This window comes from Monopterus albus, unplaced genomic scaffold (genome assembly GCF_001952655.1).
Source record: "Monopterus albus unplaced genomic scaffold, M_albus_1.0 scaffold60.1, whole genome shotgun sequence".
NCBI lineage: Eukaryota > Metazoa > Chordata > Actinopteri > Synbranchiformes > Synbranchidae > Monopterus > Monopterus albus.
Window position 1 is genome coordinate 5,487 of NW_018127940.1, and position 15,081 is coordinate 20,567.

A 15,081-nucleotide genomic window follows, 5' to 3' on the forward strand; every position below is an offset into this window, starting at 1 on the left:
GTTCAGAAATGTCGGGTAATAGTAGGTATATGGCATGGACCCCATCATTGACTATGACTCCTACAGAGAAAAAGGAAAACAACCTTGCTTAGTGTCAGGTTTTTATAGTAGACTGCCAGTTTCCAGTCCCTTGCAAAGCAGCTTGATACATGCACGCTAGCTGCACAGCTTTTGATCAGACGCTTGTATCCTCAATGGTTTTGATGTGATTAGTAAATAAGTGTTTGGTTGTGTGACATTAGTTATATTCATCCTACTGAAGCAAAAGAACAGCTCCACTCATGTAATGAGTTACTTATTTTGTTTCATAACTTGTGTTATTTATTTTTTTTTAAAAAGAAGCCTTACGTGCCCTATGTGTTGTGAGGCTGATCCTCAAAAACAAATGTCTTCATTGGTTCTGTATAGGTGAATCTTGGAGTTAAAGAAGCGAGTTATGACCACAAGCAACAACAAATGCTCAGTTCTTCAAGGTATTATATGTCATCTTAGTTTTACTGCAGTTAATCAACTTTGAGCTTTTATGCCCTGTGACACTGTTGTTCAATGTGTCTGCAGATGTTGTTGCCTATGTTGATGTGTGGTCATCAGACAAAACAGCAAACTATTCAAAACCATTTGTTCAACAGCTGCAGGAAATGGGAGCTCAGGTGAGACCACAGCGCACAGAGACACATTTGCACTATATTGTAAGATATTTAGAGTATTTACAGACAGTATATATATATATATATATATATACTTTGCAAAACCCAAATGCCTTTTCTTTTACAGGTAGCAAAAAGATTCAATAAACATGTCACACATGTAGTCTTTCACAATGGACATTCGGCTACATGGAGGAGAGCTAAGGAAAGTGATGTACGGCTCGTCTCTGTTCTCTGGGTAGGCAGGTAAGATTAACACTGAGGGTTGTGGCGTTTCTTTTAACTTGAACAATTCTATAATATTTTTGATTGTACTGTTATGAAGTATTACAATATTTTGTCATTCATTATTTGTTTTTGGTGAAATGATGTCCAGATGTTTTGATGACGGTGTGCATGCAGATGAGGAGTTGTATCCAGCCTTAAATGATGAAAGTAATCCGCACAAGAGAGTGAGTAGAGTCAGATGTACATGTGATGTTTAGTTTGGTGTCAGTTTTAGTTTAAAGGTATAGTCAACGATTCTAGCAAAACAGTGTAAACATTTGGATCACTGTGTGCACAAATACGCAAGTCTTTTCAGTTAGAAGCTCCTAACCACATCGCTCAAAATTCATGAATGTGCGTTGTCATGGTGATAATACTAGCAGCTGGAGGAAGAGCCCATGCCCAAGGAGATGTCAGAAAACTAGCAAGTGGGGCACAACATGTGGCTAACCAGCTACAGACTCCACTGTTATTCACAACAATCTCTGGCTGCTATAACTGAAGTCAGAAGAGCCGCATACTAGCAACTTAGCTGAATGTTCCAGGAAAATTTGATTTAGCAAACAGGCTAAAGTGACAGGTATTTGCTAATGTAACATTACCATAAAGATTAGGCTACCTCAACATCATAGTGACCTTAACAATTTTCAGTGGCACATAGCAAAGAATTAACCCACTTGTCCAGTAGAAAAAGAGCAACCTTTGTGTCCATCCTCATCCCTTTTAAATCCTGAACCATCTTTGGAAAGCAGCACAGCTACATATACACAGATCTCCCACCTTTTCCCGATTAATGTTTTTCATGCCTCTGTCTTTCTCTGCTTGTTTAGTTGTATAGGTAAGTGTAAGTGGTGGGGCTGGTACTTTTTCAGGCATCTCACCCCATCAGCTGCACTAATGTTGTGAATTTTTTTGACCAGGCAGAGAAATGTGAGGAAAGGAAATATTTAGCTGAATATGAGAAAATGTGTAATGACTTGAATCACTGACTATACCATTAAGCTGTCATTGTAAATCAGTGTTGGGCCTACTGTTCGTTAAGCCATATTCTGTAGTTTAATAAGAATCAGTAAAAGAGGTGTCAAGTGCTCCTGTATGACCTAGTGTTATTTTGCATAGAGTGAGTGAGAAAGCAGTGGAGCCATTATTCAGCTTTTCTAAACAAACTGAGAACATTTCCTCTTACCTGGCATCACGATTTTGACCGTGGAAGTATTCAAACATGGATTTGTTTAGTTTTTAATTAAACATTTTTGGTGCTTGATTCATATAGCATCGTTGCATGCAGCCAAAAGATTCACCAGTGAGAACACCTCAGAATGACTGGCGCATGAGGAAGAAATTAGAGAAGATGAAGAAAGCCCTCCCTCCAGTAGAACCTCTGGGTAAGACATCATTATACCTCTGGGAAATGGTCATTACCGCAAAAGGATGTTTGTCACCTCACAAGTCTTTTAACACAGTTACAGATGTGTCGCCCATCATTATTGATGAAGAGAATGGAATAATATACAGCCCTTCAATGAAAAGATCAGAATATATGGCAAAGCGTTTGAAAGACATGAAAGAGAATCAGAAAAACCTCTCACCCACAGGTACGTGTACAGGCTGATGGACCGGCAAGGTCTTAAATACATTTCCACACTTTTGAAATGCCTGCCAGTTCACCCAGTGTCACTGTCTTTCAGATTCGCAAATGAATAAATCCTGCTCACCCAGCGAGCTGAAGCCTTCTCTTGGGAGCACGCCAACATTCTTCAAATTAATGTGTAAGAAAATGTTTCTTTCAATCCAAAACTGCAGTGTAGTTTTTGGTTTCCTTTCCAAACTGAAGATCAAATTCTAGGTACAGGGAGTAGCATGGACCCCCTTTTACCTGTTTGAATTTGTATTGCAATAATTCGTATGATATAAATGCATCTAAAAAAGGAAGGGTGTTGTACTGCACTACATTATATTTAGAGGTGTCTATATTTTTGTCCTCCCCAGCAACATACATGAGAGGGTCCAAATATTAGGAACACCTCTGAATATAATATAGTTGAATCACTGTAAACCAGGGGCGTCAAACTCTGTCGCACAGGGGGCCAAAACTCAAAGCACACTTTAGGTCGTGGGCCAAACAGGATAAACATTTGTTGAACAGACTAAAACTAAACATTTTTTTAACAGAAATATGAATCTAAACAGACAGGATACAATATTATTCCAAATAAATAAACTTGAACTTAAAATCAGCAACCGTATTTCTGCTAAGCCTTACATTTACAAACACCTGCTTTTTTGTCTGGACACAAGACGTCGCACACTTTCATCATGCAGCTCTTCACAAACTCTCCCTCGGTAAATGTCCGGGCTGATTTTCTCCTCTGCCACAATAAAACTTCTTTCACAGCAGCTTCACTCTGTGATTTCACTTTGGTGAAAACGTCTGCTGTGATGTCAGATTCCTCTTCAACTCCTCTACCTTCTGTAGCTTCTGCTCTGCATTCAGACCACAAGCAACAACAAATGCTCAGTTCTTCAAGGTATTATATGTCATCTTAGTTTTACTGCAGTTAATCAACTTTGAGCTTTTATGCCCTGTGACACTGTTGTTCAATGTGTCTGCAGATGTTGTTGCCTATGTTGATGTGTGGTCATCAGACAAAACAGCAAACTATTCAAAACCATTTGTTCAACAGCTGCAGGAAATGGGAGCTCAGGTGAGACCACAGCGCACAGAGACACATTTGCACTATATTGTAAGATATTTAGAGTATTTACAGACAGTATATATATATATATATATATATACTTTGCAAAACCCAAATGCCTTTTCTTTTACAGGTAGCAAAAAGATTCAATAAACATGTCACACATGTAGTCTTTCACAATGGACATTCGGCTACATGGAGGAGAGCTAAGGAAAGTGATGTACGGCTCGTCTCTGTTCTCTGGGTAGGCAGGTAAGATTAACACTGAGGGTTGTGGCGTTTCTTTTAACTTGAACAATTCTATAATATTTTTGATTGTACTGTTATGAAGTATTACAATATTTTGTCATTCATTATTTGTTTTTGGTGAAATGATGTCCAGATGTTTTGATGACGGTGTGCATGCAGATGAGGAGTTGTATCCAGCCTTAAATGATGAAAGTAATCCGCACAAGAGAGTGAGTAGAGTCAGATGTACATGTGATGTTTAGTTTGGTGTCAGTTTTAGTTTAAAGGTATAGTCAACGATTCTAGCAAAACAGTGTAAACATTTGGATCACTGTGTGCACAAATACGCAAGTCTTTTCAGTTAGAAGCTCCTAACCACATCGCTCAAAATTCATGAATGTGCGTTGTCATGGTGATAATACTAGCAGCTGGAGGAAGAGCCCATGCCCAAGGAGATGTCAGAAAACTAGCAAGTGGGGCACAACATGTGGCTAACCAGCTACAGACTCCACTGTTATTCACAACAATCTCTGGCTGCTATAACTGAAGTCAGAAGAGCCGCATACTAGCAACTTAGCTGAATGTTCCAGGAAAATTTGATTTAGCAAACAGGCTAAAGTGACAGGTATTTGCTAATGTAACATTACCATAAAGATTAGGCTACCTCAACATCATAGTGACCTTAACAATTTTCAGTGGCACATAGCAAAGAATTAACCCACTTGTCCAGTAGAAAAAGAGCAACCTTTGTGTCCATCCTCATCCCTTTTAAATCCTGAACCATCTTTGGAAAGCAGCACAGCTACATATACACAGATCTCCCACCTTTTCCCGATTAATGTTTTTCATGCCTCTGTCTTTCTCTGCTTGTTTAGTTGTATAGGTAAGTGTAAGTGGTGGGGCTGGTACTTTTTCAGGCATCTCACCCCATCAGCTGCACTAATGTTGTGAATTTTTTTGACCAGGCAGAGAAATGTGAGGAAAGGAAATATTTAGCTGAATATGAGAAAATGTGTAATGACTTGAATCACTGACTATACCATTAAGCTGTCATTGTAAATCAGTGTTGGGCCTACTGTTCGTTAAGCCATATTCTGTAGTTTAATAAGAATCAGTAAAAGAGGTGTCAAGTGCTCCTGTATGACCTAGTGTTATTTTGCATAGAGTGAGTGAGAAAGCAGTGGAGCCATTATTCAGCTTTTCTAAACAAACTGAGAACATTTCCTCTTACCTGGCATCACGATTTTGACCGTGGAAGTATTCAAACATGGATTTGTTTAGTTTTTAATTAAACATTTTTGGTGCTTGATTCATATAGCATCGTTGCATGCAGCCAAAAGATTCACCAGTGAGAACACCTCAGAATGACTGGCGCATGAGGAAGAAATTAGAGAAGATGAAGAAAGCCCTCCCTCCAGTAGAACCTCTGGGTAAGACATCATTATACCTCTGGGAAATGGTCATTACCGCAAAAGGATGTTTGTCACCTCACAAGTCTTTTAACACAGTTACAGATGTGTCGCCCATCATTATTGATGAAGAGAATGGAATAATATACAGCCCTTCAATGAAAAGATCAGAATATATGGCAAAGCGTTTGAAAGACATGAAAGAGAATCAGAAAAACCTCTCACCCACAGGTACGTGTACAGGCTGATGGACCGGCAAGGTCTTAAATACATTTCCACACTTTTGAAATGCCTGCCAGTTCACCCAGTGTCACTGTCTTTCAGATTCGCAAATGAATAAATCCTGCTCACCCAGCGAGCTGAAGCCTTCTCTTGGGAGCACGCCAACATTCTTCAAATTAATGTGTAAGAAAATGTTTCTTTCAATCCAAAACTGCAGTGTAGTTTTTGGTTTCCTTTCCAAACTGAAGATCAAATTCTAGGTACAGGGAGTAGCATGGACCCCCTTTTACCTGTTTGAATTTGTATTGCAATAATTCGTATGATATAAATGCATCTAAAAAAGGAAGGGTGTTGTACTGCACTACATTATATTTAGAGGTGTCTATATTTTTGTCCTCCCCAGCAACATACATGAGAGGGTCCAAATATTAGGAACACCTCTGAATATAATATAGTTGAATCACTGTAAACCAGGGGCGTCAAACTCTGTCGCACAGGGGGCCAAAACTCAAAGCACACTTTAGGTCGTGGGCCAAACAGGATAAACATTTGTTGAACAGACTAAAACTAAACATTTTTTTAACAGAAATATGAATCTAAACAGACAGGATACAATATTATTCCAAATAAATAAACTTGAACTTAAAATCAGCAACCGTATTTCTGCTAAGCCTTACATTTACAAACACCTGCTTTTTTGTCTGGACACAAGACGTCGCACACTTTCATCATGCAGCTCTTCACAAACTCTCCCTCGGTAAATGTCCGGGCTGATTTTCTCCTCTGCCACAATAAAACTTCTTTCACAGCAGCTTCACTCTGTGATTTCACTTTGGTGAAAACGTCTGCTGTGATGTCAGATTCCTCTTCAACTCCTCTACCTTCTGTAGCTTCTGCTCTGCATTCACGTTTTTCAGCTTGTCCTGATGTTTTGTCTTGTAGTGCCGTCTTAGGTTATATTCCTTAATTACAGCCACATTAGCTCCACAAATAAGACACACGGGTTTACCGGCAATGTCAGTAAACATATACTCAGCCTCCCACCGGTTTTGAAAGGCTCTGTTTTCAGAATCAACTTTTCTCTTGGCCATTGTTAGGGGCTAGCTTTGACTTGAAATTAGGGTTGTATACATCAACAGACACTTGATTGATCTGATGTAATTGATGCGGGAATGATCGCAGGTAGCCTATCGTTCGGTAAGGCAGCTGTTGCGCTGCATTGTGGGATTTGTAGTTTGTGTGTTATCTGCTTCATATCGCCGGGCCATTAAAAAAAGGATATATAAAATGATCTCGCGGGCCGGATGTGGCCCACGGGCCTTGAGTTTGACACATGTTCTGCAAACAAAGAGAACATTAAAGCACATTTCTGAAAAATTCTAACTGACTCTTGAATCTGCAATGAAAATGTACAAATTGTTAAATAATGATAAGAATTATTAAGTGAGTCCTAGGTGTTTATAGTGGGTAAAGTAAAAAAGCTACAGTGAACTGCATATTTTATTTGTCTATATGTTGATAAAGTTTTTATTTTTTTGTTGGTGTCTGTGACTCCTGTGTCCATTGTGAGTGGTTTTCAGGCATCCATTTAAAGTTTCATTAAAAGAATGTGACTACTGGAGAGAGTAGAAAAAGAACAGCATTGTTATGTTAAACCCCAAAACAAAACAATGAACAAAAGATGGCTAAAAGATGCATACAAACCTTAATTATTATTATTTGCTTTTATATAGGTGACCAGTCAGATGATGATTCTTGTGCTTCTGCTGCTGAATGTGGTTACTTACCCAGTGCAGAAGAGAAGATGCAAGTTGATGTTACTGACCATGTCCATGTTGAAAAATGGCACAGAAAAGGCTCTGAAATACCTTCACCCTCACCTTGTCCTGATGTACCAAAATGGATGTCAAGTCCTTTGAAATGTCTTAACTTCAGTGACACAGAGGATGAAGAAGAGAATAGACCAAAAAAGTCAAGAAGGACCTCAGTCAGAAAAAATCCAGCAGAGAAGCACAAATCCACAGGCTTATTAGAAAGTCCTTGTCAGGAGAGGAGCTCTGACAGTAGCAAGAGCTTTCATAAAGACAAGGGGCAATCACAGTTAAAATGTTCTGGCCCATCATTTTACAAATTTGACAAAGGAGACCGACAATTTAAAGCAGACATATCCTTTACAAAGACTAAGACCCAGATTTGTTCAGGTTCCCTCAACTATTCTAGTTGCCTCTCATCATCAACCACGTTAACTGATGCTGCAGTTGAACTGTCAAAAGAAACTGTTACTCCAGCTGAGGAAACACCCCAAAAAGCTACACCATCACTTTCTACCTCAGCACAGTCTTTCAATCGGTTTGATGAATCTGAAAGTGTTGTCTCAGGCTGTACTGTCAGAGACGATTGTGTGTTTGAGGACTATTTCTCCCCAGCTAACCACCACCAGAGAGTGAGAAGACCTCATGTGCCTAATCTATGTGAGGAGAGTGACACTGAGATTCCTTTTGAGTTGGCCGCTGTCCCAAAGAAGAGAAAACGAAGAAATGAAAACACTGGATCTGAAAACAGTAAAAAGAAGTCTAAGCTGGAAGAAAGTCTGTGTGGCAAAAATGACAGTCAGCAGTCTGATGCAAACAGTCGGTCTCAGAGTCATCAACATCAGGATGTTAAAGAATATCTGCCTACACTGAATAGTCCCCGTGCCCCCAGTGGAACTACAAATGATGCACTGAAACAGAGAAGAGCATCTACATCAGAACAACTAACAGTGTTAACAGAAGCTAATATGGTATTGGAGCTGCAGAAAAACTCTGATGTCAGTGTCCTTTCTCAGACTTTGAAAAGTGAGTAATAAGGCTGTCAGAGTTTAGAAAGTGCACTTTAATGACAGTGGAACCAGTATTCAGACTTACTCTGTTGCCTTCATTATAATGAACAGACCAAAAGAAAAGTATTAATGATGTTTTAAGTTTTGCACTAGTGCTGGTTTGTAACTGTGCCTGCAATTCCTAGGCCATGTCTGTGGTTTCAAAAGATTAGCAGCATGATTATTCCATCAGGGAATGCTTGAATCATTAATGAATGATTAGTAAATTTGTATTTGTGGATGTCACATGTTAAAGAGAAGAATAAAGAAATAACTTTAATGTAGACAAACAAGCCCTTTTTATATGAATGTTCTTGTACTATTCTGTATATGTTTGTCTTTTAAGGCCTACTTCATAATTTAGATCTCATAAATGTGGTACATTAGAGTGCTGCTACCCATGGTGTTCCTTACATCTCACTCAACGCATGCTGAGGCCTGACACCCAAGATGGTTTTAAGTAGTGGCCTGACTTGCAGATAGAAAATGTTGTGTTGTGTTAAAAGCATTACAGATGTAAGCAAATTGTACACTATCAGAAAACATTGTCTTCATTTTAGTTCATGTATTAAAAGAGCTGCTAGTTTGAGCCAAGTCACAGATTTAAGTACTGTGGGTTTTGGCAGTGGATGAGACCCTTTTGATGACAGACATTTCATTTAAACTACTGATAAAAACTGTGTTATGTTCATGGATTCTGTTCCCGGACAGAAGCTAAATATATTTGAGAACTAAGAATATTTGAGTCTACACATGTTTTTCTTAAAATTTTAAATAAATCATCATTTTTAATGATTCATTTAGATTTATTGAATTTCTAACTAAGTGGTTTAGTAGTAACAGATTTCAGTTAGGTGCAAACACAATAGAAATGAGATGAACATGAATACACACAAAGACAGTGCCTGCTGTGCCATAGCTTGAGTGACATCCCCCTCACAGTATAATTGTTTTCTTGTTTTCAAATGTAGGTAGAGGAAATGAATGTACAGTTGCAGCTGGTGTAACAGAGATCCCCTCTGGTGACAAAAAGAGTCTCAGTAAGCAAGACAGCTTTAGTCTTCAGAAAACGGTGAATAAAACAAAGGTAAGAAGACTGTTTTAAAACGTCTAACTTAAATGTGCAATTCTGTATTTTGGAGTCAATTATTGCATTTGATGACGCAGTCAGTTTTCCTGAAAAAATGCATGTTGATGGTACATTTCCTACAGTGTTGTGGGAAAAAATTAAAACAGGATAGCAAAAAAAACAGGATGTTACAAGTATTAAGTCACCAGCAGGAAGCTTACTGCTTCATAAAAAACACTGGTGTGGCATGTAAATGCAGTTAAAATACCACATTTTCTATTTGCCAATTTATAGACTTGCTTGTTTGTCCACTGTTGTGTGCAGTTGACTTTGAGACAGTTCACATTTTGATGGGACACCTTTTTTCTCATTTTAGTAAAATTCTTGTGTGCACACTCGACATGGTGTAAACGGTGTATAAACATATTTTCTCTTTTTTCTTCAGACTTTCTTTATTGCAGCTGCAAAAATGGGGAAAAACATTTCCTGACACTAATGGTTATCTGTAATATAAGAATTTGAAGAGGTATAATAAACATCAGTAGTATTGTTTAAGTATTTCCTCCATAAGGTCATACACTTATGTAGCTGTAGGCGTTTGATGCATCTAGCCAAGCATTTTTGTCTGGTCCTGAGGGTTTCCTGTGTTTTGCCTCTGTGATGGTACAGTACTGTATAACTTCCTTGCTTGTGAAATGCACCTGGCCCCTGTTTTCGTTACACTGGTAACCTCAACAAGCTGTAGCTGAAAAAAGACAAGTGTGACATCATTTCCCCCAGGATTTGTTATCGGTTGATTTTACTCTAGCCCAATCACAGAGATGTTGCCGTTGTTCTCTTTGTTTTATGTAGATCATGATAACGATGATGTCCAAATATGGTATTAGATTTAGGCAGTATTGGAAACACGGTCACTGGAGGTCACATCTGCTGCCTCATCAATCTGTGAAGTGCAGATTTGTTTTTGCTCAACTTGGGGTAAAAACAGTGCAGGTTTGCTGTTTGATGATAAATAATTTTAGTCATCTGAAGTTATGGTTTTAATACAAACATTAAGGGATTTGTTCAGGTTTACAGTGGTGTGAAAAAGTATTTGCCCCCTTACTGATTTCTTATCTTTTTGCATGTTTGTCACACTGTAATGTTTCAGATCATCAAACAAATTTAAATATTAGTCAACGATAACACAAGTAAACACATCATGCAGTTTTTAAATGAAGGTTTTTATTATTAAGGGAAAACAAAATCCAAAACTACAAAACCCTGTGTGAATAAGTGTTTGCCCCCTAAACCTAATAACTGGTTGGGCCACCCTTAGCAGCAACAACTGCAATCAAGCGTTTTCGATAACTTGCCATGAGTCTGCCACAGCGCTGTGGAGGAATTTTGGCCCACTCATCTTGGCAGAATTGTTGTAAGTCAGCCACATTGGAAGGTTTTCGGGCATGAACTGCCTTTTTAAGGTCATGCCACAGCATCTCAATTGGATTCAGGTCAGGACTTTGACTAGGCCACTCCAAAGTCTTCATTTTGTTTTTCTTCAGCCATTCAGAAGTGGACTTGCTGGTGTGCTTTGGATCATTGTCCTGCTGCAGAACCCAAGTTCGCTTCAGCTTGAGGTCACAAACGGATGGCCGGACATTCTCCTTCAGGATATTTTGGTACACAGCAGAATTCATGGTTCCACTTATCACAGCATGTCTTCCAGGGCCTGAAGCAGCAAAACAGCCCCAGACCATCACACTACCACCACCATATTTTACTGTTGGTATGATGTTCTTTTTCTGAAATGCGGTGTTACATATACGCCACACATAATGGGACACACACCTTCCAAAAAGTTCAACTTTTGTCTCGTCTGTCCACAGAGTATTATCCCAAAAGTCTTGGGGATCATCAAGATGTTTTCTGGCAAAACTGAGACGAGCCTTTATGTTCTTTTTGCTCAGCAGTGGTTTTCGTCTTGGAACTCTGCCATGCAAACCATTTTTGCCCAGTCTCTTTCTTATGGTGGAGTCATGAACACTCACCTTAACTGAGGCAAGTGAGGCCTGCAGTTCTTTGGATGTTGTTGTGGGGTCTTTTGTGACCTCTTGGATGAGTTGTCGCTGCGCTCTTGGGGTAATTTTGGTCGGCCGGCCACTCCTGGGAAGGTTCTCCACTGTTCCATGTTTTCGCCATTTGTGGATAATGGCTCTCACTGTGGTTCGCTGCAGTCCCAAAGCTTTAGAAATGGCTTTATAACCTTTTCCAAACTGATAGAGCTCAATTATTCTCTTTCTCATTTGGTTTTGAATTTCTTTGGATCTCGGCATGATGTCTAGCTTTTGAGGATCTTTTGGTCTACTTCACTTTGTCAGGCAGGTCCTATTTAAGTGATTTCTTGATTGCGAACAGGTGTGGCAGTAATCAGGCCTGGGTGTGGCTAGAGAAATTGAACTCAGGTGCGATAAACCAGTGTTTTGACAGGGGGGCAAACACTTGTTCACACAGGGCTATATAGTTTTGGATTTTGTTTTCCCTTAATAATAAAAACCTTCATTTAAAAACTGCATGATGTGTTTACTTGTGTTATCTTTGACTAATATTTAAATTTGTTTGATGATCTGAAACATTACAGTGTGACAAACATGCAAAAAGATAAGAAATCAGTAAGGGGGCAAATACTTTTTCACACCACTGTAGGTAATTTTTAGAACGTTGAAACTGATATGAGCTACCATATGTACCCATGGTAGTTTTTAGTCATGGTGGCAATTTTGGGTTTTTGCTTTCATAACTACTATTTGTAATTGGCTGTCACATCTCCAGTTGACCTTGACTTTTGCAGCGAACCAAGTTCCTCATCTCTCTTTGATTTTCTGAGTGCCACAAGTTTCACTGTGTGAAAACAGTAGCCATCTTGTAGACTAACTAATACAGTGAAGAGTTTCCTTTATTTTTGCTGGGAACATTTGTGCTCAGCAGCTATGTTGCAGTACACACCAGCTTTTTGTCTATGTCCATAAGCCAAAAGTTACCTCTGAGGAACCTTCAGAATAGCTACTCATATTGTGAGTTTTTAGACATAGATTAAACAACCTCAAAATAAGTTACTGTTATGTCAGTAGTGTGTGTGGAAGATGACCCTGCTGTGGTTCACTAACATATTGTCACGACAAGTGTGGAGTAGCAGTAATGGCATGAGGGTAACCAACTCATTGGCATCCCATCTTGCTTATCAGGGATACTGTGATGTTTGCCTGGTGTGGGCGGCACTGGTGAATTGTTTTGGCACCACTGTGTTAAGCAGACCTTAACCCCTGACTTCCAGCTGGAGGACCAGATATCAGAGTATGGCAGGAAAGGGCCTGGTGGTCCTGTTTGTAACTGCTACTCAAATGTTTGTGTTGATGATAGTACGTGGCTGGATGGACCACAGTTGTCAGGTTCAGTTTCATTGGCTCTGAATATGTTTTCCTCTACTCATGGCCTTGGAGTTTGATTTCCTTTTTGGTCTCTATGCAGCAATTATATCCAACAGGGTTATTGAAAGTGCATAGTTTGTCTCACTGTTAGATAGTCATCCTTTCATCTGTTCACTGTCACTCTGTGTATCCCTCAACACACCAGCTCACATTACATACATACACCCAAAAGAACAAGGTAAAGTTCCAGGTGATTGGACACATTTTTAATTTATAGATGCCGTATTAGCTTGGCTACTTTAAAATGTAGATTTGTTCTACATGGATTTAAAAGATTTCTTTCCTGCTTTCTGCCCCTACATATGTAAGCCAAGAAACTAATCTGTGCGTTTGTCAACACTTTATAGCACGTTGTGTAATGGATGAAATAATATCATTCTTTTTCTCACTTACAGCTTTTATCAAATTTATTTACAATTAGATTTATTTACACAGTATTAACTAAACTGTCCATTTTTTCAGTAATAGGAAATTTGATTCGCAGTTATTTTTTATCCTTGTCATACATTTTGTGTGTTTATCTTTGTTTCAGGCTATGAGAACATTGGTCATGACAAGCATGCCCAGTGAGTAAGTGTATTAAAATTTTAAAAACTCTTTGTTTATAGCACTTTCAATGCATTGTTGAGCAAGTTGGTAAAAGATATGTCTTTTGTGATGGATGCTTTCTACTCTATTCACCTCTTCCAGGAAGCAGAACACAGTGGTTCAGGTGGTCAAAGTGTTGGGTGGTTTTTCAGTAGTTGACCGAGTTTGTGAGAGCACAACTCATGTGGTGTCGGGAGGTCACCGGCGGACTCTCAATATTCTGTTGGGCATCGCTCGTGGCTGCTGGATCCTCTCTTTTGAATGGGTATGTAACTTCTAAATGTTTTTAAGCCAATACATGACAATATTTAAAACTGATGATGAAGTGGTTTACTATCTTTTACTTTTATTCTTCTTTGAGTAGATTCTCTGGTGTTTGGAGCAAAGGCAGTGGATTCCAGAGGAACCATATGAACTTTCAGACCAATTTCCTGCAGCACAGGTGAGTACAGTTAGTGTAAACAATCTGATATGTTGCTTTTAATGCCCCTATCGGTGTATCAGTCATTTCGTCAGCAACATTAAATTAACAAATGGTTCGTTAGGTAATTATTATCTTGGCCTGTATGTTCTGTTCTCAACATGGCAAAAGAAATGAAGAAGCCTGTAAATTAAATGTGTGTATATTTATTCGCTGTTTGCTAGTCCTGCACAAGTGCCAAGCTAAAGTTAGAGGTGTATACTAGTGTATATGTTATATGAGGCCAACATATGAGGCAGTTCTGCCATTTTAATTTGGCAGAATTTAATTTTAACTCACCTCTTTGTGACCACAGAGGTTCTGCTGTAACTGTGTCTTAAATATCTCTGCATTAGACCATAATGTGAAATGTTACAAATCAATGATCAGGGCAGTTTTATTGCTATATTTCACTGGAAGAATTTTTATATTACAGCTATTTGATAATGTACTATATTTTGAATAGTCAGGTATTTTATTCTGTGAAATGAACAAAATATAGACATTTCCACCTGGATGGTTAATCCATAAAGACACTGTTAATTGATTTATCTCAGAATGTTTTTTGTCACGACATATATCAATGTTGCAGTATGAAATTACATAAACCATTTTATTAACACTGCTCTCTATTACCTATAAGTGTATCTATACATACAAACGTAGACAAAATTGTTGGTACCCTTCCGTTAATTTAAATGGGTAATTAAAGAGATAGGCAAACCATTAACCCATATTTTTAACATGTCATTTCGACTTGGGCAGTTCCCTAACAATATGAAAATAGCAAAGGTTATTCCTCTGTATAAATCTGGTGATAAACACAACTTCACAAATTATAGACCGGTTTCTCGGTTGTCACAATTTTCAAAAATTCTGGAAAAACTCTTTAATAACAGATTAGATACATTTATTGATAAACATAAAATCCTCTCTGATTGTCAGTATGGTTTTAGGTCGAACCGATCGACATCTTTGGCCATTACCGACCTGATGGAGGACATTACAAGTGCTATGGATGAGAAGAAATACACGATAGGAATATTTATTGACCTAAAAAAGGCATTTGACACAATCAATCATGAATTATTAATGGATAAGTTAGAAAAATATGGGATCAGAGGAGTGGCTTTGAATTGGATTAGTAGTTATTTGACACAGAGGCATC

At 38.6% G+C, this 15,081-nt stretch overlaps 1 protein-coding gene across 1 annotated transcript in view; it reads left to right on the forward strand.

Annotated features, from left to right (window-relative positions):
• The window catches only part of mcph1 (microcephalin 1), a 37,105-nt gene that overhangs the window by 504 nt on the left and 21,520 nt on the right, over positions 1-15,081 (forward strand). Inside the window, exons 2-20 of the mRNA XM_020603256.1 lie at positions 409-473; positions 559-650; positions 775-893; positions 1,024-1,099; positions 2,188-2,299; positions 2,378-2,509; positions 2,603-2,718; positions 3,391-3,442; positions 3,528-3,619; positions 3,744-3,862; positions 3,993-4,068; positions 5,157-5,268; positions 5,347-5,478; positions 5,572-5,652; positions 7,203-8,306; positions 9,301-9,416; positions 13,398-13,435; positions 13,556-13,718; positions 13,818-13,895. Coding sequence (XP_020458912.1) covers positions 437-473; positions 559-650; positions 775-893; positions 1,024-1,099; positions 2,188-2,299; positions 2,378-2,509; positions 2,603-2,718; positions 3,391-3,442; positions 3,528-3,619; positions 3,744-3,862; positions 3,993-4,068; positions 5,157-5,268; positions 5,347-5,478; positions 5,572-5,652; positions 7,203-8,306; positions 9,301-9,416; positions 13,398-13,435; positions 13,556-13,718; positions 13,818-13,895 — 2,847 coding nt within the window. The 5' untranslated portion in view covers positions 409-436. The remainder of the gene's footprint in view (positions 1-408; positions 474-558; positions 651-774; positions 894-1,023; positions 1,100-2,187; positions 2,300-2,377; positions 2,510-2,602; positions 2,719-3,390; positions 3,443-3,527; positions 3,620-3,743; positions 3,863-3,992; positions 4,069-5,156; positions 5,269-5,346; positions 5,479-5,571; positions 5,653-7,202; positions 8,307-9,300; positions 9,417-13,397; positions 13,436-13,555; positions 13,719-13,817; positions 13,896-15,081) is intronic.